Source organism: Ranitomeya variabilis, chromosome 3, assembly GCF_051348905.1.
Source record: "Ranitomeya variabilis isolate aRanVar5 chromosome 3, aRanVar5.hap1, whole genome shotgun sequence".
NCBI classification, from domain to species: domain Eukaryota; kingdom Metazoa; phylum Chordata; class Amphibia; order Anura; family Dendrobatidae; genus Ranitomeya; species Ranitomeya variabilis.
In genome coordinates, this window is record NC_135234.1 from 663,828,901 (window position 1) to 663,851,534 (window position 22,634).

The 22,634-nt window shown below is 38.6% G+C and overlaps 1 protein-coding gene across 2 annotated transcripts in view; it reads left to right on the forward strand.

Moving 5' to 3' along the window:
* Positions 1 to 22,634, forward strand: part of COL2A1 (collagen type II alpha 1 chain) — a 63,557-nt gene that overhangs the window by 16,753 nt on the left and 24,170 nt on the right. For both annotated transcript variants that reach the window (XM_077297882.1, XM_077297883.1), the window contains 12 exons: positions 2,014 to 2,058; positions 2,416 to 2,469; positions 10,341 to 10,439; positions 12,057 to 12,101; positions 12,315 to 12,413; positions 13,637 to 13,690; positions 14,254 to 14,361; positions 16,418 to 16,471; positions 16,831 to 16,929; positions 20,356 to 20,409; positions 20,614 to 20,712; positions 22,253 to 22,306. In XM_077297882.1, coding sequence (XP_077153997.1) covers positions 2,014 to 2,058; positions 2,416 to 2,469; positions 10,341 to 10,439; positions 12,057 to 12,101; positions 12,315 to 12,413; positions 13,637 to 13,690; positions 14,254 to 14,361; positions 16,418 to 16,471; positions 16,831 to 16,929; positions 20,356 to 20,409; positions 20,614 to 20,712; positions 22,253 to 22,306 — 864 coding nt within the window. The remainder of the gene's footprint in view (positions 1 to 2,013; positions 2,059 to 2,415; positions 2,470 to 10,340; positions 10,440 to 12,056; positions 12,102 to 12,314; positions 12,414 to 13,636; positions 13,691 to 14,253; positions 14,362 to 16,417; positions 16,472 to 16,830; positions 16,930 to 20,355; positions 20,410 to 20,613; positions 20,713 to 22,252; positions 22,307 to 22,634) is intronic.

Genomic DNA, 22,634 nt, shown 5'->3' on the forward strand with positions numbered 1-22,634 from the left:
CATTGGCGCAGTCTACTATGTCTGAGTGTCTGCCTCCATTAGGCATATACTCCCATATCCCGTTCTGCATGGGGTTTGGACATAAGCCTTGATGAATCCCCCGAACGTAGGAGAAAGTGCAGTGTGAAAGGACCCTAATTACGGCATGTTGATTTTTGTCCTGGAGGTTTGTGCCCATGGCCCACTCTTGTCTTATTAGTGAAAACACACGTACATGCAACCAAGCCAAGCCTGCATGTATATAGTGGGTCCAGGAGGAATATCCGCTCACCAATCAATTTTAGGCACCTTTTATTTAGGTGACATTTTGATTCTTGCCAAGCATTTGGAGATACTCCCTATTACAAACAGATGAATAATTTGCTATGTAATGGCCCAATCTCTAAGGTTGCATTCACACATTGCAGGCACAATGCGTGTTTTTTTTTAAATGCTATGGTTTGGCTCAATTTTCCAAAGCATTGGGAAAATGCTATCGGAGCCTAAAACTGCAATGCAGCCTAAGGAAAAGCAACCATTGTAACGTTGCATATACGTGTATTATATAGTAACAAATGACACAGATGGGTCTGAACAATGATATATAATACAGTGATAGGGGCAATTGTGAACTTAGCTGCCATCATTTACTGTCCATCTAGTACATAAAAGGCACCAGGCTGCCAGGAATTTATGTCCTTATTTTACTTGGTTAGTTCTGCTGATAAAAACACAAATGTTGCAAAGAATGATGAATTAATTAAAATTAAATCAAGAGCGGGGCCGGTAATGGGAGAATTACAAAAATAAGAAGGTTTATCAATATTATAATTGGATTTGAAATTGGCCTGGCATCCCTATGGCAGCAATGTCCAACGTAAATCTATAATGATCTATATGACCTCCACATTCTTTCCACTCCCCTGAATGCCTGTATATAAATGCAGGTGTTCGGAAACATGCGCAATGTCACATTTCATCCACCTGGTGGCAGTATAGAGGCATTAGCTCTCATCAAATACTACTACCGAGACAAGACAAATGGATGCATTGTAAGACTATTGCCGCTAAGTGGCGCCATTGAGTCAGTTTAAACTTGTAGCTATTCATGATGTTATTGATTCAATTATTGACCAATTATTTATCTTAATAATTCCCAACCTTTCATCATAAAAAAAAAACTGATTTGTAAAGTATTTTTAATGCTCAGGGTAAATCCATCAATCAATGTATATTGCGGAACACTTAAACGTTTTATTACCCGTGCTATGGAAAAAAAATAATAATTTCTCAACTGCAACATTGTCAATGTCAGCAAAAAAATGCAAAATATGCAGTGCAACATATTATCCAGCAGGTATCAATGTAGATGGACTATCAATAGCTACAATTACAATCTAGGAGTTCAAAGCTTAAACTTACATTATGTCATCTGATAATGCATGATTTATTGAGGTTGAGGTATGTTTTTTCTAAGACTCTGTAGACCACAGGATTGAGTGACCTCCTTCAGAGACGGGGGCTCATAAAAGAGACATCATGCAAACATTGCTACAGAATATGTTGGAGCGATAACCATTAATGCTCTATATTCAGAAGTCCCGCGCTCCCGGCGGGCGGTTTCCTTCTCTGCCAGGGCCGGTACTGTTCTGAAGATTGACTTTTTGGACCAGCAGCATGGTCATGTCGCTTCTCCAAATTGTGCTGTCCCCCAGACTCCTAGAGTAGACAGCATTGCCTCTGCAACGTGGGGGAAGTGGTCAGACCCAGCCGGCTTCCCAGCATAGCGAGTAGCCACTAAGGCATAGAGTCTGCAAGCAGCAAACTGACTTCTCTAACACTGCGGGGTGCAATGAGCTGCAAACTATAACATTAACAATCCCTCCTTTCTGAAGGACTTTTAAGAGGGCATAAATTGTAAACTTACTAGAAATGTTGAGTTTTACCTATTTAAGAACATGAGACAACCTCTTTAACACCTATGAAATACAATCTATGATTATCACTTACTATGTAATGATATTTCTCTTTCAGGGTGCTCGTGGTAATGACGGTCTGCCCGGTCCCGCTGGCCCACCTGTAAGTTATCTAATCAAGTTTTCGATACGTTTGATTTTTATTAAATGATACAATTTAACCTCCTGAGACATAATTCTGAAGCAGCTGGAATCAGGACTGTTTTCCGTTTTATGATTCTGTAAATCCCTTCAGTAATGTGATATTATACTTTAGGATATTCAGCAATTACAATTTAATCAGTTGCTGATGGGAACCCTATGGACTGATAGTGAAGTTGCCCCTTGTAATTGTCTGTTTAGATAGAATGTATACTGTGCTAGTCCGGCTCTCATTTCCTCCGCAGCTGTCAAAATACTTAGGGCTAAACTGAGACATTTCACTGCCTTTAAATCACTCACGGTCTCATTATGTTTACAGGGACCTGTTGGCCCAGCTGGAGCTCCTGGTTTCCCCGGTGCCCCTGGCTCTAAGGTATGTGTCAACTTACAGCAATTTGTCAAGAGGTCGAGTCAATCAGGCTTGTTAGAAAGCAGACACGTTCACAGGCCTGACAGGATCAGTGGACTCCGGCTACATAAGCAGCAACCATTGACATTAACAACACATGGTGACACATAAGGCAGAGAAAAATGACGCCAATGATTATTACATCACTGTAATTTATTGGCTAGAAAAATGTTAGAGATTTGGAAACCCTCAGCTAAATTTGGGGTATTTAAAGACTTCAAACCAAACATTAGATACAAAACATTAAAAAAACACACTACGGCATTAAAGAACTTGTGTATCAGACTGTCTATGTCAGAAAATAAACAGCAAGGGCATGTGTCCACGTTCAGGATTGCTTCAGGATTTGGTCAGGATTTTATGCAGGTAAAATCCTGACCAAATCTGCACCTGAGGTCACTGGCAGGTCACCTGCGTTGTCCTTGAGTTTTTTCTGCAATGTAAGGACATGCTGCGTTCTTAAAAGACGCGCCGCATGTGAGTTTTCTCGGGTGTGCCGCATGCGTCTTTTACTGCATAGTGGAGACAGGATTTCATGAGATCCCCTCCACTATGCTGTAACATCTGGACACTGCGTTTTTTATGCATGCTGCTCAACGCTGCGTCAAAAACTCAGCGTTTCCTGAACGTGGACACATACCCCAAGAGACTTTGTTTCTGCAGTGTAAAGTTCATATACGGGACACATGCAGCAACATATACCGTGGAGCGCTCATCTACAGGGCATCTAGTGCACAGGTGGCGGTGCTCAGCACAAAAATAGATGAATACCCATAAACCTAGAGAAGGAAGTAGCGGCATTCACTCCTTTTTTTTAATTTTATACCAATAACATATAGACTGCGCCGTTTCGTCTGAACACATGCTCCCTCAAGGGGTCGGAAGAAAAAAAAAACATGTTTCAAAGAGCAACTGCGGCCACATTCATCTCTAGGTCTATTAGGGTATGTGTCCACGTTCAGGAAACGCAGAGCCGCAGCGTCAAACACGCAGCGTCCAGATGTTACAGCATAGTGGAGGGGATTTTATGAAATCCCGTCTCCACTATGCGTGGTAACACGCATCCGTCGTCCCTGCGACTCCGGACATGCTGCGCGTCTTTTAAGATCGCAGCATGTCCGTTTACCTTGCGGCGCCGCTGCGTCGTCGCAAGGTAAATCACAGGACCCTATGTGTGGGGTGTGATGATGCCGGATGTGTGCAATGAACACATTCGGCATCATCGCGTCACAGAAGGGGGTGGGGCTTAGGGCGGAGCGGGTTTGCCACTCCGTCCAAACCGCCGGCCATCCTGAAATTGGACACGTACCCTTACAGAACATGCCACCAAATTAATAGAAATGTTAGGGTATGTTTCCACGTTCAGGAAACGCTGCGTTTTTGACGCAGCGTAGAGCCGCAGCGTCAAACATGCAGCGTCCAGATGTTACAGCACAGTGGAGGGGATTTCATGAAATCCCGTCTCCACTATGCAGTAAAAGACGCATGCGGCACACCCGCGGAAACGGACATGGGGCGCGTCTTTTAAGAACGCAGCATGTCCTTACATTGCAGAAAAAACTCAAGGACAACGCAGGTGACCTGCCAGTGACCTCAGGTGCAGATTTGGTCAGGATTTTACCTGCATAAAATCCTGACCAAATCCTGATGCAATCCTGAACGTGGACACATACACTTAGAAGTCGAAACAGTCAGACATCCGTTTTTACTTTTTATTTGTGAAAAATTAACCAATTTCCATTAATGTGATCAAATTTAGGGCTATTCAGATATCAGTGATTTTTCTCATGGACAAAAATTAAACTGATTTCCATCAGTGTTTGGTCAATGTATCAGTTTTTACCATCAAAATTTTATCAGGTTTTTTTTTGAGTGCAAGAAGTTTTTTAAAACTTCTATCAAACAAACATGAAAATGGGATAGCATACGGATGGCACAGGGATGGCATCTGAGTGCTGTGCTACTGGAGTGCCCCACGCAAGGGCAATGGGGTACTCGGTACCGGGTCTTTCGGTTCGGGGGATGTCACGGTGGCCTGACCCGGTCCGTGGACCTATGAGTGGCGTCCAATTAAAGGTCTTGGTGAGAGTTTGTCAAGTGTTCGTGACGCCACCTGTGGTATTCGGTCAGGGTGACCGACGCTGCTAGGGGTCCGCTGGGGTGATGGAATGGCAGCTAGATGGTGTAACTTCCCACAGGTGAAGTATGTCCCCAGGGCTTCCCTTGATGAGTAGATGGTAATGGTGTAGGTCGCAGTAAATAACGAGGACACAGGGTTGCAGTCTCTTTACTTCTTTACTGAAGGCTTCGGCATCCACAATCCAGAGCACTGCTAACAGGGCTGGCTGAGACCGGCCGGTCCGAAGGCACATCCAGAGTTCCCTTTGCAGGTGGAAATCAGTAGCCTTCCTACTAGCGCCTGTGTGTTGTAGTACTTCCCTGCTGAGCATCACGGGATAGTCCTCACAACTGTCGGGTATGTTTCTGTTCTTTCTCTCCGTCCCCCAGATGATATGGATAGGACGCACCCGTATGATGGAGTAGGCCTGGAGTTATTTTATAGGGACCCTAGAGATGCCCCTCTCCCACAATTGCCTCCGTTGTCTTCATTAGGTGTAAAGGTGAGGCAGCCAACCTAAACTTAACTGCCCTGCCGTTGGTTCAAAGTAATGCATAGAGCCTATTACTTCCTCGGCGTTCCGGCCACCGGCTACGCGCCTCAGTAGGATGTTGCCGATCTCGGGGCACGACTCCTACTGGTTCTATCGCATTTGTGCTGCGATCTCGTTTCTCACTTCTCCACAATATACTTTGCTTCGTGTCCTTTCTTAGGATGCCACCGCAATGAGGTGCAGGCACGGCTCCGTAACGATCTGTCTTGTGCTAGGCCTCTGCCAGGATCCCACCCCTGACAGGGATCCCCCTGAATCTTCCTAAGCAACGCTCTCACTAGATGTTACCTGGGCAAAACCCAGTCAGCTTCTCTCTAACTTCCTATCCAGCCCCCAGTTTTACCAGAGTGTGAGGAGTGGCCTAATACATAGAACCCTTTGCTCCCCCTGGTGGCCGGAGTGTGAAGTGTAGTGTGTGACTGTGATACCTGGTCAGGTGAACTCCTTTAGTGCCATCAGACGTAACATCACTCCCCTTAGTGGCAGAGCGACATTACTGCAACGACCAGGACTCTGGGGCGCTGCACTACGTTTTTACAGATCTGTAGGCTTGAATGGGATTGGATTGATCTGTGATTTTGATCAAAATTGGATCTCCGTATATTGGTGCAGACCAGTCACACTTGGTCCACAAAAAAGCACAACCATGTGAACAGCCGCATAGACTATTCACGAATGCTGCCTGTGAAAAGCACTGATGGAACTTGTACATGAAAATCTACGTGAGCCCTTATATCAGTGTTTCATCAGTGTATTAGTTTTTGCTATCAGAGTTTCATCAGGTTTTTTTTTTGTACAGAAAAACTAAAATTCTGCAGGTTACTGAAACTTCTATTAAACAGTTGGTGAGAAGCAGACAACACTAAGATGCAACTAAGACACCATCAGTGAGCTGTCCGAACCTTTTCACATACCCATAGACTTTCATAGAGGAGGTTGATCCAGGACTCATATTAAAAATTAACATTTTTGTATGGACATACAGTCTTCAAAAAAACATTTAGGTGTGAACAGTGATATAGATTAAAATGGGTACTTGAAAAGCACAGAACACGTGCGTGAAAAATGGACGTCTGGATATTGCCTTATATTAATTTTTGTCATTTTCTTTTTTCTCCCAAAATAAAAATAGAGGAGCGCAGCTTATGCTACATTTTTTTGTGGAACATAATGGCATACACATACAATAAGATAGACCAGATACATTGGTCTCAATGGTGTTGTGCTTTAAGGGTATGTGTCCACGTTCAGGTTTGCTTCAGGCTTTGGTCAGGATTTTATGCAGGTAAAATCCTGACCAAAAATGCACCTGAGGTCACTGGCAGGTCACCTGCGGTGTTCCTGCGTGTTTTGCTCATTGTAGCAACATGCTGCATTCTGAAAAAACGTAACGCATGTGCGTTTTTGCAGGAAAAACGCATGCGTTTTTTAATGCACAGTGGAGACGGGAATTTCATTAAATCCCCTCCACTATGCTGTAATATCTGGACGCTGCGTTTCTGACGCTGCGGCTCAGCGCTGCATCAAAAACGCAGCGTTTCCTGAACGTGGACACATACCCTAAGTGCTTTGTGTCACTCCATCCACATATTATGACTAATAAAAGCTAAAAGAAGTGAAACGTGTTATCATAAAACATTCACTTTTACACTATTGGTTTTTTATATAATAGAAACTAATATACAGATAAAAAGTAAAAATAAAAAATGTGCACCTTAGACACTGAAAGCAATAGCTCGTAATACAAGATTTCACCACCAGGGTTTAAACATTTCTATTACAATATCACAGGTTGTGGACTATAGTCTTTTACCAGTATCTTTTTTTTGTAGTTTCCAGTATTTTATACTATTACTTATTGATAAACTATAGAATAATACTTGGAAAAAAGTATAATAAAAAAATGTGTACCTTAAACACTGAACACATGAGCACGTACTGCAAGTTTTTGCCACTGGGGTCCTAAAGATTTGTATTACAATATCAACAGGTTTTGGACTATATTCTTTAATCAATATTTTTTTTGTAGTTTCTTCTATTTTATACTATTATTTTTTGATAAAATAAAGAAATAACTGTAATACACCGAAAAAAAGTAAAATAAAAAAATTTGCACCTTAGACACTGAATACATTAGCATGTAACGCTAGTATTCACCACTAGGGGTTCTAATGATTTATATTACAATATCAACAGGTTTTGGACCATAGACTTTTAAGAGTATCTTTTTTTTATAGTTTCTAGCATTTTATACTATTAATTATTGATAAGACAGAGACTAATAAATGGAAAAAAGTTAAATAAAACAATGTGCACCATAAACACTGAATACATTAGCATGTAACGCTAGTATTCACCACCGGGGGTTCTAATGATTTATATTACAATAGCAACAGGTGTTGGACTATAGACTTTTAACTATACTTTTGTTGTAGTTTCTAGTAATTTCTGCTATTAGTTATTGATATAATAGAGGCTAACCCACAGAAAAAAAGTGAAAAAAGTATGTGCGCCTTAAAAACTGAACACATTAGCAGGTGACATAAGTTTTCACCACCAGGGGTCCTAATGATTTACATTACAATATCAGCAGGTGTTGGATTAGAGACTTTTATCAGTATGTAGTTTCTCGTATTTTATACTATAAGATTAGAGAATTTTATCAGTATCTTTTTCTGTAGTTTCTCGTATTTTATACTATAAGATTAGAGACTTTTATCAGTATCTTTTTTGTAGTTTCTAGTATTTTATACTATAAGATTAGACTTTTATCAGTATCTTTTTCTGTAGTTTCTCATATTTTATACTATAAGATTAGAGAATTTTATCAGTATCTTTTTCTGTAGTTTCTCGTATTTTATACTATAAGATTAGAGACTTTCATCAGTATCTTTTTTTGTAGTTTCTCGTATTTTATACTATAAGATTAGAGACTTTCATCAGTATCTTTTTTTGTAGTTTCTCGTATTTTATACTATAAGATTAGAGGCTTTCATCAGTATCTTTTTTTGTAGTTTCTCGTATTTTATACTATAAGATTAGAGGCTTTCATCAGTATCTTTTTTTGTAGTTTCTAGTATTTTATGCTACAAGTTATTGATAAAATTGAGAATAACAAACCGAAAAAGTAAAATAAAAAAATGTGCTCCTTGAGCACTGAATCCATTAGAGTGTAATTTTGGTTTTCACCACTGGGGGTGGATATATGCCTGATTATACAGGTTCATTAATAAGTGTGCCTTCACCCTACTTTTTGCTGGTTTTGTGTCTCGTTTCTAAGCATTTAAAGGGACTAGAGCAGAGAAGTTCAATCTAAGAACAAGATGAGAGAACTATGAGGAGGCTGAGTGCACTTTTATATGAGCCCCCTCCAGGTTTGGAGGAAAACTCAGTAAGAAGCTTCGGTATTTCTATTCCCAGGAGTTCTAATTGCAGCAGTTGCCTTGGTAACTGGAATGCACAGGGGTCCAGCCCGGAATTTGGATATACAAGGCCCTTTTGTGAAAAAGAGACAGAAAAGAATGCATTAGAGCATGAATAACACAATGACCTGACATGCCGGATACCGAAATATGCAGATAGGCACAATGCTATGGCTCGGATACGCTCTGCTTCATACTGACTATCCACATTAAGTTTAGATGTTGTTCCCATAAGCTAATGACCTTCATCTGAAAAACTGCAATTTGTCCCACAGGCCTAAAAAAGACTAAATAGATTTGTTGGAAAAGTTATTTTTTAAAGAAAAGTGGCCACAAGAACCCCTTACCATTAAGAAAAACTGCTTAACTGCCATCTAGATCCCGCAGATCTAGGTTATTATAATGGCTGCGACATCTCTTAGCCATATTAGTCATAACAAAAAAATCAATATGTAATGCAACCCTCCCCCCACAACATCACAAATCCCCCACAATAAAGAGAATCGCCCATATGGGACATGGTATCTGAGGGTATATTGCAGGAGGAGTGGAGCACCTTGATAAGTTTTATGGGAAAATATTCAATATAACTTGTATAAGAGTCCAGTAGGCGGTGCTAATCACTGACTGACAGTCACCCCTGTGTGACACTGCATGCAGAAATAGTTACCGAGTAGAACCGCCCACCGGACTCATTTAAATGATAAAATACAGGTTATACGGAATCTCTTCCTACAATACTACACGTCAATAGGCTCAGCTCCTCCTGACTATGACATGACGCGGCTGCCCACAGATAGGTCTGTGTGTATAATGTGACCATACATTTTTTTTAGTGTAAAACATTCATCCAGCCACTAGGTGGCGTAGTGAAATAATGCTCAGACATTCCGTCATTTTGTCCTAGATTCCTGCCATCCAGCGTTATGGCTCAGCCACACCCAAGAGGACCAGATGTGTTATAATGGAAGAGAACAAAATACCAATATTAATAGAAACATTATATTTTACATTATTGTAAAACATGGCATTATATTCTCTTTAGAACTACATGTAAGAAGCATCACACACTTTTTTTCAGTTCATAATATGTTATTATATTTCCAAAATATCAAAAGCAGTAAAGCTTCAATAAATATTATCGTAGTATACTTCATATATTATAAAAATAAAGTGAAGAACTGTAATAGGAATACATTAATTAGCAAAATAAATACTCTCAAAACAAATAAAAAGCAAATACTATCTGCCTTTAGGGCCTGTGCACACGTTGCAGATTTGTCTAGTTTTTTTTCACGTTTATTTCTGCTCAGATTTGTCCTAAAACCTGAAGGGTTTCCTGATGCCAGCAAAGTGAATGAGAATCCTGAAGTCTCATGCACACGTTGCTTATTTGTGACTGGCAGATTTAAATCCGCGACATGTCAATTCTTTCAGCGTTTTTGCTGCAGATTTCATCCTGTGGGGAAAAATCAAGCACCAAAAACACAAGTAAAAAATGCATAAAAAATGTGTCTATTTTACATTGTGTTTTCCTGCCAAGAGATGCCGAAATGTCTGCACCAAATACCTAACGTGTACACATACCCACACTTTTGGTGAAGCTTAAGAGGGTCTTCTTATTGGGTGGTTCACATTACGACAATAATAACATGATGATTGTCATCATCTTCATCATCACCACCATCATCGTCGCCATATAATGAGGATATCTATTTAACCACTTATCTCATTTTGTCAGGGTGAAGCTGGTCCCACTGGTGCCCGTGGTCCTGAGGGTGCCCAAGGTCCCCGGGGAGAGTCTGGAACACCTGGATCACCTGGACCCTCTGGCTCTCCTGTAAGTTTCTTAAAGGATCTATTTTTAATTGCGAAATTGACAACTCAAGTATCAAGATTGGCCAATTCAGAAAGATTCAGATAGTTTCCGTGTAGGTCACCAACGATTGGCCAACCTTTTATATGGTACAAGCAGTGCAGAGGGAGTGAATATGGAAGAAAAGTGCTCAGTCTTAAGAAATATTATCTTGCAAATGTATAAAAGTAAATACTTCAGTGGGAATCTGTCGTCAGCTGCAGTGTAAATCCCTCGAATCTTAGGCTAGGTTCACAATTTATACAGTGGATTCCACGGGACGTATAAAACTTGTACTTAGATGTATCTGGAAGCATTAACTAAACTAAAATGGGCTAGAGGGAGTAGAAAAAAATTATTTTGACTACGTTTTGTCAGGTTTACGCTATATTGTGGGTTTTTTATCAGGCTTTTGTTCCCAAATATTCTAGCCTTAACTTTTCTCTAAAGGTACCGTCACATTAAGCGACGCTGCAGCGATAGCGACAACGATGCCGATCGCTGCAGCGTCGCTGTTTGATCGCTGGAGAGCTGTCACACAGACCGCTCTCCAGCGACCAACTATGCCGAGGTCCCCGGGTAACCAGGGTAAACATCGGGTTGCTAAGCGCAGGGCCGCGCTTAGTAACCCGATGTTTACCCTGGTTACCAGCGTAAAAGTAAAAAAAACAAACAGTACATGCTCACCTGCACGTCCCCCAGCGTCTGCTTCCTGACACTGACTGAGCTCCGGCCCTAACAGCAGAGCGGTGACGTCACCGCTGTGCTTTCACTTTCACTTTTTAGGGCCGGCGCTCAGTCAGTGTCAGGAAGCAGACGCTGGGGGAGGTATGACGCTGGGGGAGGTATGACGCTGGGTGAGTATGTACCGTTTGTTTTTTTTACTTTTACGCTGGTAACCAGGGTAAACATCGGGTTACTAAGCGCGGCCCTGCGCTTGGTAACCCGATGTTTACCCTGGTTACCAGTGTAAAACATCGCTGGTATCGTTGCTTTTGGTGTCAAACACAACGATACACAGCGATCGGACGACCAAATAAAGTTCTGGACTTTATTCAGCGACCAGCGACATCACAGCAGGATCCTGATCGCTGCTGTGTGTCAAACTAAACGATATCGCTAGCCAGGACGCTGCAACGTCACGGATCGCTAGCGATATCGTTTAGTGTGACGGTACCTTAAGTCATTAGTCAAAGCTCTACCAATTACTAAAAGGGTTTATTCGACCTACTGGACATGAGTGGTACTGCAGCTACATGTACTACATGACCCACAAGTAATATAGATATTTACTAGAGATTACATAATGTGATATTATCAGAAGGTAAAATAACGTATCCCGTTCCCTGTATAATAATCTACATTTACTCCATTCTATTCTCTATTCATTCACTAACGTTTTATTCTGTTTCTCTTAATGATTTTTCACAATCATTAGAATTTAAATATTTAGCTTATGTCACCCCCAAATCATAAACTTGCTACCATCATCTCACCTAAGTAACACATGAAGCTGTGTCCATCTGGAATTGCAGAATTATAGCCATACCTACCACTATATAATGTATTGTATTAACTCTTTGTTTTCTTCCATTATTCTAGGGTAACCCTGGTACTGATGGTATTCCCGGAGCTAAAGGTTCAACTGTAAGTAACTAGTCTACAATTATTCTAGAACTTTCTTATAATAACATATCAGATCCTTCTCCCCTAATACAGTATATGCTTCTTGTTAGAAAGACCCATTAATACAATAATTAATAAACATTTCTGAAAGTTACACAATATATTTTAGATGTTATCAATTATGTATCAATTGTATTCAGATAATACAATTTCTTCGTTTGCGTCATTCTGCAGGGTGGTCCTGGTATTGCTGGTGCTCCTGGTTTCCCTGGCCCACGTGGTCCACCCGGGCCACAGGGTGCCACTGGCCCTCTTGGTCCAAAAGGTCAACAGGTGAGTGATCTCTACTTGCTTTGTTCTCTTTGGATGCTGTTAGTGACTAATAATATGAATATGGAAGATCTTTAGACCATCTTTAGACCATACCAATAACTTTGCAGTAGACTTTTGATGAATAACTCATGAAAATTAAATGGACAGAAAGAATATCTGTTAGTATGAGTGGAGGTGATGATGAATAATTGGCATAGCAAATGAGCTTGTTGGACTAGTAAATATTGAGAATCCATGCTCTATATGGCTTTGGGTTCCTTCCATTAATTGTACGCTACATATTATATGCGGGTGAGTAAGTTGAAGGTCACTGCTATCTATTATTGAAGAGACTTTGGGGCCAAGTCATCAAAACGTTTACTCCAGAAAAGTGTTGCAAAAGCTTTTAAATAGTCACAAAATTTCTGTGTTGGTCAAAAACTATATGGGTTTTGGAGTTTTCAGTTTGAATTAACTCTTCCTAAATGGGCACTCCTGGGCGGGCCGGGGGTCGGTCATTCAATTCATTAAAAGTGCCAGCACTTTGTATGGCAGAAATGCTACTCCAGTCACTAACTGGAATAACATTTCTGTTGAGGTGCAGGTCACTCAGATTTCATTATGTGCCTAAATGACTTCTGCACCTTGTACTCAAACAACACTGGTGTAGCAGGAGCGTGCACTAGGCCAGTCTTGATGATTTGGCCTCTATGGCTTTGACTCATCAAGCAGTCTTTGCCAGTTTTCAAGTGTAAAATGGCTTGAAATGTCCCCAAATTTTTGCTCAATTCGTAAGTCAGTTCGGGCCAACAACTTATAGAAAAGCGTGGCATTTAGTATACTGTGATAAATTTATCCCAACTTACACCCAAAAAGTGAACTAAATTACAACAAAAGTGAAAATTGTACTCCAATCAAAAAATGGAGTACAACTCTTCTGGTGGCTCACGGTGACTGAAAGTTGCAACAAATTAATTTCAATGAATCTTCCTTCAAAGCACTTTTCACCAGACAGTGCTCCATGGGGAAAATATGCAAATTAATTCATATTAGCCATATCTGGAGAGAGCACTGTTTCAGGGTTCTTGCCCATCATCAGTACAGAGTAGGATAATGTTTGGCTAAACATAAAAATAAGAAGAGGTTAAGTGTTAGTAAGGCTATGCAGCAGGAATTGAGCACCTGCACCACTTGTAGTACAATAAGACAATTAATGACTAATATGTTACCTCTTTTTATTGTAGGGTGACCCTGGTATTGCAGGATTTAAGGGTGAACAAGGTCCAAAGGGTGAACTGGTAAGTATTGAAATGCCTTCCTTGTACACCTATAGCCCCTTACAGTGAACACAATAATGGCCAAAATACATGTAAGATGTCATTTCCTCAATAATACTATCTATAATCCAGTAATGGGGCTCCACAAAGAAGTGACATTAAATGATGCTATTTTTGATTCACGATAGTTGCCATTATATACAGTATTTGCACTTACCTGTCTAAGAGATAAGTTGAAAATTGAGCCTCTTTTGGTAGCTGAAGTGGAAATACATGGAAACATGATTCATTGACTGATATTAGTAGATCACTAGCAACCCTCATATATAGAGCCAGTCCAGATAATTGTGTTACTCATAGATCAGACATTTCCACAGACTTGTTATCAGTTGGGTAGTGGGCAAAGACATTCATCCTAAAATGGTAGAAACGAAAGCATATTACTCATATAATCATGTATCCATTTTTCTTTTAGCTGGTAAGTTGCATAGCTCTGGAAAAACAAACACAGCTAAGAAATAAGATTTATCTTGTGACTAAGCTTCCATGCTCAATACTGATGTAGATTTCATCATGTTTTATAGGGACCATCAGGTCCTCAGGGTGCTCCTGGTCCAGCTGGTGAAGAAGGCAAAAGAGGCGCCCGGGGTGAGCCTGGCGCTGCTGGCCCACTGGGTCCACCTGGTGAAAGAGTAAGTGTCAAACTTCAAATTGTGGAATTACCAACACATCTAACATGTCTATCAGCATCAAAAGAGCAGATAGAGTACTGTACTTACAATCTAAAAAAACCTATAAGGTAGGATTAGACTACACTACTGCGTATGCAGGGTGGGTAACACTTTCGTATAATTCGCCTTCTAAGGGTAACGTTCAAGAAACGCTGCGTGTTTGACGCTGCGTAGAGCTGCAGCGTCAAACACTCAGCGTCCAGATGTTACAGCATAGTGGAGGGGATCTCATGAAATCCCGTCTCCACTATGCAGTAAAAGACGCATGCGGCACACCCGCGGAAACGGACATGCGGCGCGTCTTTTAAGAACGCAGCATGTCCTTACATTGAGCAAAACACGCAAGAACAACGCAGGTGACCTGCCAGTGACCTCAGGTGCAGATTTGGTCAGGATTTTACCTGCATAAAATCCTGACCAAATCCTGATGCAATCCTGAACGTGGACACATACCCTAATACAAATCATAAGTTTAGTATTCTTCTACCAATAGCAAGTGAGGCACCCAGCATACTGTATGGTGTCGCCTTTCTACTCCTAAAATATGACTCCAAAAGGAGTCTCATATATTATAAAGTCTCATTATTATAGAGTCTCATTATATTATGAATGACTATATACATTCACTCATCTCACTTGTTACTTACTTTAACCTTACTGACTCAAGTTATTGGAAGAATATCACCCCTAATACAGCACATAAATTACATAATGTATAGATAATAATTATCTACCACCCCCTTCCTATACTAATGAGACATATTCAGATATCACAAATTCATACCAGAGCAAAAATAGTAACTAGTAATATAATAACTAGTCAGTGTGGATAAATACGAGAATACAAATGTGAAATATTGGGGTAGTATTTTTTTTAGATATGGCACTGACATATTGGCACCTATGATGCTTTACATTATGTTCTCTTGCAAATAAACATTATACTTATGTGTATATTACTCCACTATGCATATGATGATACATATAGGGGCAATTCTGTGGGTTTGCACCTAAACTTAATGTACACAGGCTTCTTATTAAGTTATCGCCCTAGAAACAATACTCAGTTATACTGGCACACGTCCTCATTTGCAGACTCAAGGTCTTTTAATTACCCTAGTGACATTTCTGCAGCATGTCTTGACATTTAACATGAAATTGTGTTTCCTCCCTCTACTAACCTCCCTATATCTGTATTGCAATTGCCTTGTGTGGTTCAACCGTAGCTTCCAAGCAGTCTGCTCGCTTTCTTGGGGTCATATTTGATTCAGAACATTCCTTTACTCCCTATATCCAATTCCTTGCTTGTTCATGTTGTCTGCATCTTAAAGACACCTCCAGAATCCGACATTTTCTCACCTTTGAAAATGCAAAAACTCTTTCTGTTGCTTTGATTCATTTTTGTCTGGATGACTGCAACTATCATCTAGTTGGTCTCCCTCTTACTAAACTTTCTCATCTTCAATCCATCCTGAATGCAACACCCAGGGTCATATTTCTGTCCAGCCGCTACACCGATGCCTCCACCTTGTGCCAGTCATTGCACTGGTTACCCATCTGCTACAGAGTTCAATATAAGCTTATTTCCCTCACTCACAAAGCTCTCCACAGTTCTGCACCACCCTTCATCTCTCTCATCTCTGTCTATCACCCTACCTGTGCTCTTCATTCTGCAACTGATTAAAGATTAACAATCTCAATAAGCCAAACTTCCAACTTCCATCTGCAAGACTTCTCTCATGCTATTTATTACAATGATGGCTGGACCGTGCATGACAGAGCACGTTTTATCTTTGTGTCCAGCCCCCCATCTCCTTATAGATTGTAAGCTTGCAAGCAGGACCCTCACTCTTCCTGTAATGGTGGAACTATGTGTTACTTGGTAATGTCTTTATTGTGTATACATGTCTCTGCTCATTTGTAAAGTATTGTGGAATATGTTGGCGCTATAGAAATAAAATGACCATTATTAGATATAAAGTAAAAACAATCCGTGTGTGTTTCTGTCTCTTATCAGGGTGCTCCTGGCAATCGTGGTTTCCCTGGTCAAGATGGTCTTGCTGGTCCAAAGGTTTGTGGAAATAGATATAATATTAAATATATTATAATTAATATTATTATAATAATATTAGATATTATTAATACGTAATATCTCACCACCTTATGTGTAAATTATGGTTCTGTTATTATTATTATTTAGTATGTCATTACCCAATATGTAAATTATAAACTAGATATTATCTAAAGAAAATCCAAATCATTTTGTCTATTGAAATAAAAACTCTCTCATTGGAAGTGGTGTATTATATTAACTGGTAATGCTATCAAGAGAATCTAAATATATAAATGACCGCACAATAGTTATTATATAAAAAATACTATAATGGTTTTTTAAACCAATATCTTAACATCATTACCTTTTCCTTTTAGGGTGCTCCTGGTGATCGTGGTGTCCCTGGTCTTGGTGGTCCAAAAGGAGGTAATGGAGACCCTGGCCGTCCTGGTGAACCTGGTCTCCCTGGTGCTAGAGTAAGTGACATAAAATAGAACATTTGGTCTCTGTGGTCTCTGTTTGTTCTCTGTAAAATAGAGCTTGGTCTTTACATACAGTAAACATAGGTCAAAATACTACATACACTATAATACTACACACCCTATACATTCTTCATACCCTATAAATACTACATATCCTATAAATACTGCATATCCTATAAATATTACGTAACCTATAAACTCTACATACTCCATTACATTCCCCATAAATACTATATTAGCTATTATTACTACATGCACTATAAATACTACATACCCTATAGATACTACATAATCTATAAATATTACATACCCTATAGATACTACATGATCTATAAATACTAAATAATCTATAGATACTACATGATCTATAAATACTACATACCCCATAGATACTACACGATCTATAAATACTACATACCCTATAGATGCTACATGATCTATAAATACTACATACCCTATAGATGCTACATGATCTATAAATACTACATACTCTATAGATGCTACACAATCTATAAATATTACATACCCTATAGATACTACATGATCTATAAATACTACATACTCTATAGATACCACATGATCTATAAATACTACATACCCTATAGATGCTACATGATCTATAAATACTACATGCTTTATAGATACTACATGATCTATAAATACGATACTACATGATCTATAAATACTACATACTCTATAGATACTACATGATCTATAAATACTACATACTCTATAGATACTTCATGATCTATAAATACTACATACTCTATAGATACTACATGATCTATAAATACTACATACTCTATAGATACTACATGATCTATCAATACTACATACCCTATAGATACTACATGATCTATAAATACTACATACTCTATGGATACTACATGATCTATAAATGCTACATACTCTATAGATGCTACATGATCTATAAATACTACATACTCTATAGATACTACATGATCTATAAATACTACATACTCTATAAATACTACATGATCTATAAATACTAAATAATCTATAGATACTACATGATCTATAAATACTACATACCCTATAGATGCTACATGATCTATAAATACTACATACTCTATAGATACCACATGATCTATAAATACTACATACCCTATAGATACTACATGATCTATAAATACTACATACCCTATTAATGCAACATGATCTATAAATACTACTTACTCTATAGATACTACATGATCTATAAATACTACATACTCTATAGATACCACATGATCTATAAATACTACATACCCTATAGATACTACATGATCTATAAATACTACATACCCTATTAATGCAACATGATCTATAAATACTACTTACTCTATAGATACTACATGATCTATAAATACTACATACTCTATAGATACTACATGATCTATAAATACTACATACCCTATAGATACTACATGATCTATAAATACTACATACCCTATAGATACTACATGATCTATAAATACTACTTACTCTATAGATACTACATGATCTATAAATACTACATACCCTATAGATACTACATGATCTATAAATACTACATACTCTATAGATACTACATGATCTATAAATACTACATACCCTATTAATGCAACATGATCTATAAATACTACTTACTCTATAGATACTACATGATCTATAAATACTACATACTCTATAGATACTACATGATCTATAAATACTACATACCCTATTAATGCAACATGATCTATAAATACTACATACCCTATAAATACTACATGATCTATAAATACTAAATAATCTATAGATACTACATGATCTATAAATACTACATACTCTATAGATACTACATGATCTATAAATACTACATACTCTATAGATACTACATGATCTATAAATACTACGTACCCTATAGATACTACATGATCTATAAATACTACATACCCTATAGATACTACATGATCTATAAATACTACATACTCTATAGATACTACATGATCTATAAATACTACATACCCTATAGATACTACATGATCTATAAATACTACATACCCTATAGGCTACATGATCTATAAATACTACATACCCTATAGGCTACATGATCTATAAATACTACATACCCTATAGATGCTACATGATCTATAAATACTGCATAACATATAAATACTACATTCCCTACACATACTACATAACTTATATACTACATACCCTATAAATACTACATACCCTACAAGTATTACATACTGTTTTAATACTACATACCCTATAGCTACTACATAATCTATAAATACTACATACCCTACAGATGCTACAAACCATGAAAATTTTGCATACCCTATAAATACTACGTACTCTATAAAAACGAAATATCTAAAAGTACTACATACCCTATAAATACCATATAACTTATAACTACTACATTCCCTATAACTACTTCATAACCTATAAGTCCTAGATACCCTATTAGTACTATATAACCCATCAATACTATATAACCTATAAAAACAACATAACCTAAAGGTAATATATACCCTATAATATTGGATACGGTAACTAATAAATACTATATATGCTGCACATACTATATATCCTATACAAACGGCACAATCTGTCAATACTACATACCCTATGAATACTACATAGCCCATAAATATTACATACACTATAAGTATTACATACCCTATAAATACTACATACTGTATTCAGAAGAGGTTTTTGAAGCCATTTATAGAACTGAATAAGGAAATTTATTTTACATACTATTGTCCATTTTTATATATATAGAACCTAATCGTCACCTTGTCCTATTATTTATATGAAGAATATTTTTACTCTTCTTGTCACAGCTGTGGTATATTTTATATCTAGCCATGATCAGTTGACGTGGAGGGCGATGTCATTTCATGTTTTGCTTTGGGATAGACTTCACCACTGACCTGTATACATATGTGTAGGTTACATTCTGGAGACATAAAACCTAAATCATAAAAAGCAAAACAAGGTCCTGAACCGTCATTGTGCCTAATAAACATTGGCCCACATTTACAAAAGTGGTCTAATGCAGTAATTAGTCATCAGTCAAGCCAGAAAAATGTACCAAATGAATCGCGGTGGCGTACACTGTGACAAATTTGGTTCATTTTGCCCGTAGCTAGACAATTTATCTTCCTTTACACCATTAATTTAAAACGAAAAATTGTCACATGCCAATAATAAATCTGGCACATTTTTGGACTCACCAAATCACTTCTCTTTTTCTCTGCACCAGTATGGTGAGGCAGCACATGTCTGTTCTTTTTGGTGAAAATCAATATTATAATTGCCAAAAAGAAGGCGCAGTTTATGCCTTCCCAAATAGTAAATGTCAGCCATTGTCGTCATGAATTTTATACCAGTCGAATGTGAAAATGATTCAAGTTCACCAACAAATATCTTTTTTCCCCACAGGGTCTCACTGGTCGCCCCGGAGATGCCGGTCCTCAAGGAAAAGTTGGTGCAACGGTCAGTTTATTTAATATTATATTTGCTGTTATGATTTATTTACATCTGTTTTATCCATTGTGGATGTATTACAAATCACATACAATGTTGGGATCATCGATACGATCCTAAACGTTGCGGATAAAGACGAAGCTTAAAGTAGTAATTAACTAAACGTTATTTATATTATGGTACAAAAATAAAGACTTGTTTCTATCCCTTCAGGGTGCCTCTGGTGAAGATGGTCGTCCTGGACCTCCTGGCCCTCAGGGTGCCCGTGGTCAGCCTGGTGTTATGGGTTTCCCAGGACCCAAGGGTGCCAATGTAAGACTCTATTTACCTGCTATATCTACCAATTTTCCATCCTGTAATATTCATAAAATGTATATCTCGTTCGTCCCTAAAAAGTTGTGATACAAACAATATCTCGAAGAATTGCTAGAGATGAATCTTCTCATAGCGGATTGATATTCAGATTTTGTATAGTCTTATAGGGAAAGATATGGAGAAAATATATAATACGGGTCATGAGAAGATTCAAGCCCTAAAATCTGTACGTTATGTGAAATTCCCAAGCAGTTCCCCTCTCCACAATTACAGCATGTGAAGGGAAATTGCCGGATCGTAATGGTGGCTCAAATGGCATGAGCCAATACTGACAATAACGTTCATTAAGGTTTTTACCTACGTCATCTTCTCAGCTCCATCATGGATAAAGATCCAGAATAATATCATAGAACATAGTTACATATATGTTAGATACCCCCCAATACTATGTACTCTTCAAAATTATACAAATTCTTTTATATATGTGTGTATATATATATATATATACACTCACTGGCCACTTTATTAGGTACACCTGTCCAACTTCTTGTTAACACTTAATTTCTAATCAGCCAATCATATGGCGGCAACTCAGTGCATTTAGGCATGTAGACATGGTCAAGACAATCTCCTGCAGTTCAAACCGAGCATCAGTATGGGGAAGAAAGGTGATTTGAGTGCCTTTGAACGTGGCATGGTTGTTGGTGCCAGAAGGGCTGGTCTGAGTATTTCAGAAACTGCTGATCTACTGGGATTTTCGCGCACAACCATCTCTAGGGTTTACAGAGAATGGTCCGAAAAAGAAAAAAAATCCAGTGAGCGGCAGTTCTGTGGGCGGAAATGCCTTGTTGATGCCAGAGGTCAGAGGAGAATGGGCAGACTGGTTCGAGCTGATAGAAAGGCAACAGTGACTCAAATCGCCACCCGTTACAACCAAGGTAGGCCTAAGAGCATCTCTGAATGCACAGTGCGTCGAACTTTGAGGCAGATGGGCTACAGCAGCAGAAGACCACACCGGGTACCACTCCTTTCAGCTAAGAACAGGAAACTGAGGCTACAATTTGTACAAGCTCATCGAAATTGGACAGTAGAAGATTGGAAAAACGTTGCTTGGTCTGATGAGTCTCGATTTCTGCTGCGACATTCGGATGGTAGGGTCAGAATTTGGCGTAAACAACATGAAAGCATGGATCCATCCTGCCTTGTATGGAGCATCTTTGGGATGTGCAGCCGACAAATCTGCGGCAACTGTGTGATGCCATCATGTCAATATGGACCAAAATCTCTGAGGAATGCTTCCAGCACCTTGTTGAATCTATGCCACGAAGAATTGAGGCAGTTCTGAAGGCAAAAGGGGGTCCAACCCGTTACTAGCATGGTGTACCTAATAAAGTGGCCGGTGAGTGTATATGTATAAGTTCCATATAATTTTTAGAACAAATGTCTTTGGCGACCCATTTCATGATTATATTATACTGACTTGCTTTCACAATATACCGCTATCCATTAACTATAACACATTTTTCCTTCATTTTAGGGTGAAGCTGGCAAGCCTGGTGAGAAAGGATTGGGCGGTGCTCCTGGTCTAAGAGTAAGCATTTTACTTTGCTTGTAATACACTTTAAAACACAATGTTTCTTTAATAATTCCTAGAATTCTATTCATTTATATTCACTTTAGAAGACCTGGTATAGAACCATAGACTATTTTCACTTACTTGATAAGGTGTATATCACGCTATCTGTAACTTGAAATGGAGCCGACCGTTAAGAAAAAAAAATACAGATAAAAATAAATAAAAAAATTAAAGGCAGTCTGTCAGCTCTAAAATCCTTATCAAAGTTACTCTTGTGGGAATCTTGCTCTAGGAGGAGGCATACATTTTATTTCAAGATCCGCTGGATAGTTTTTTAGAAAAT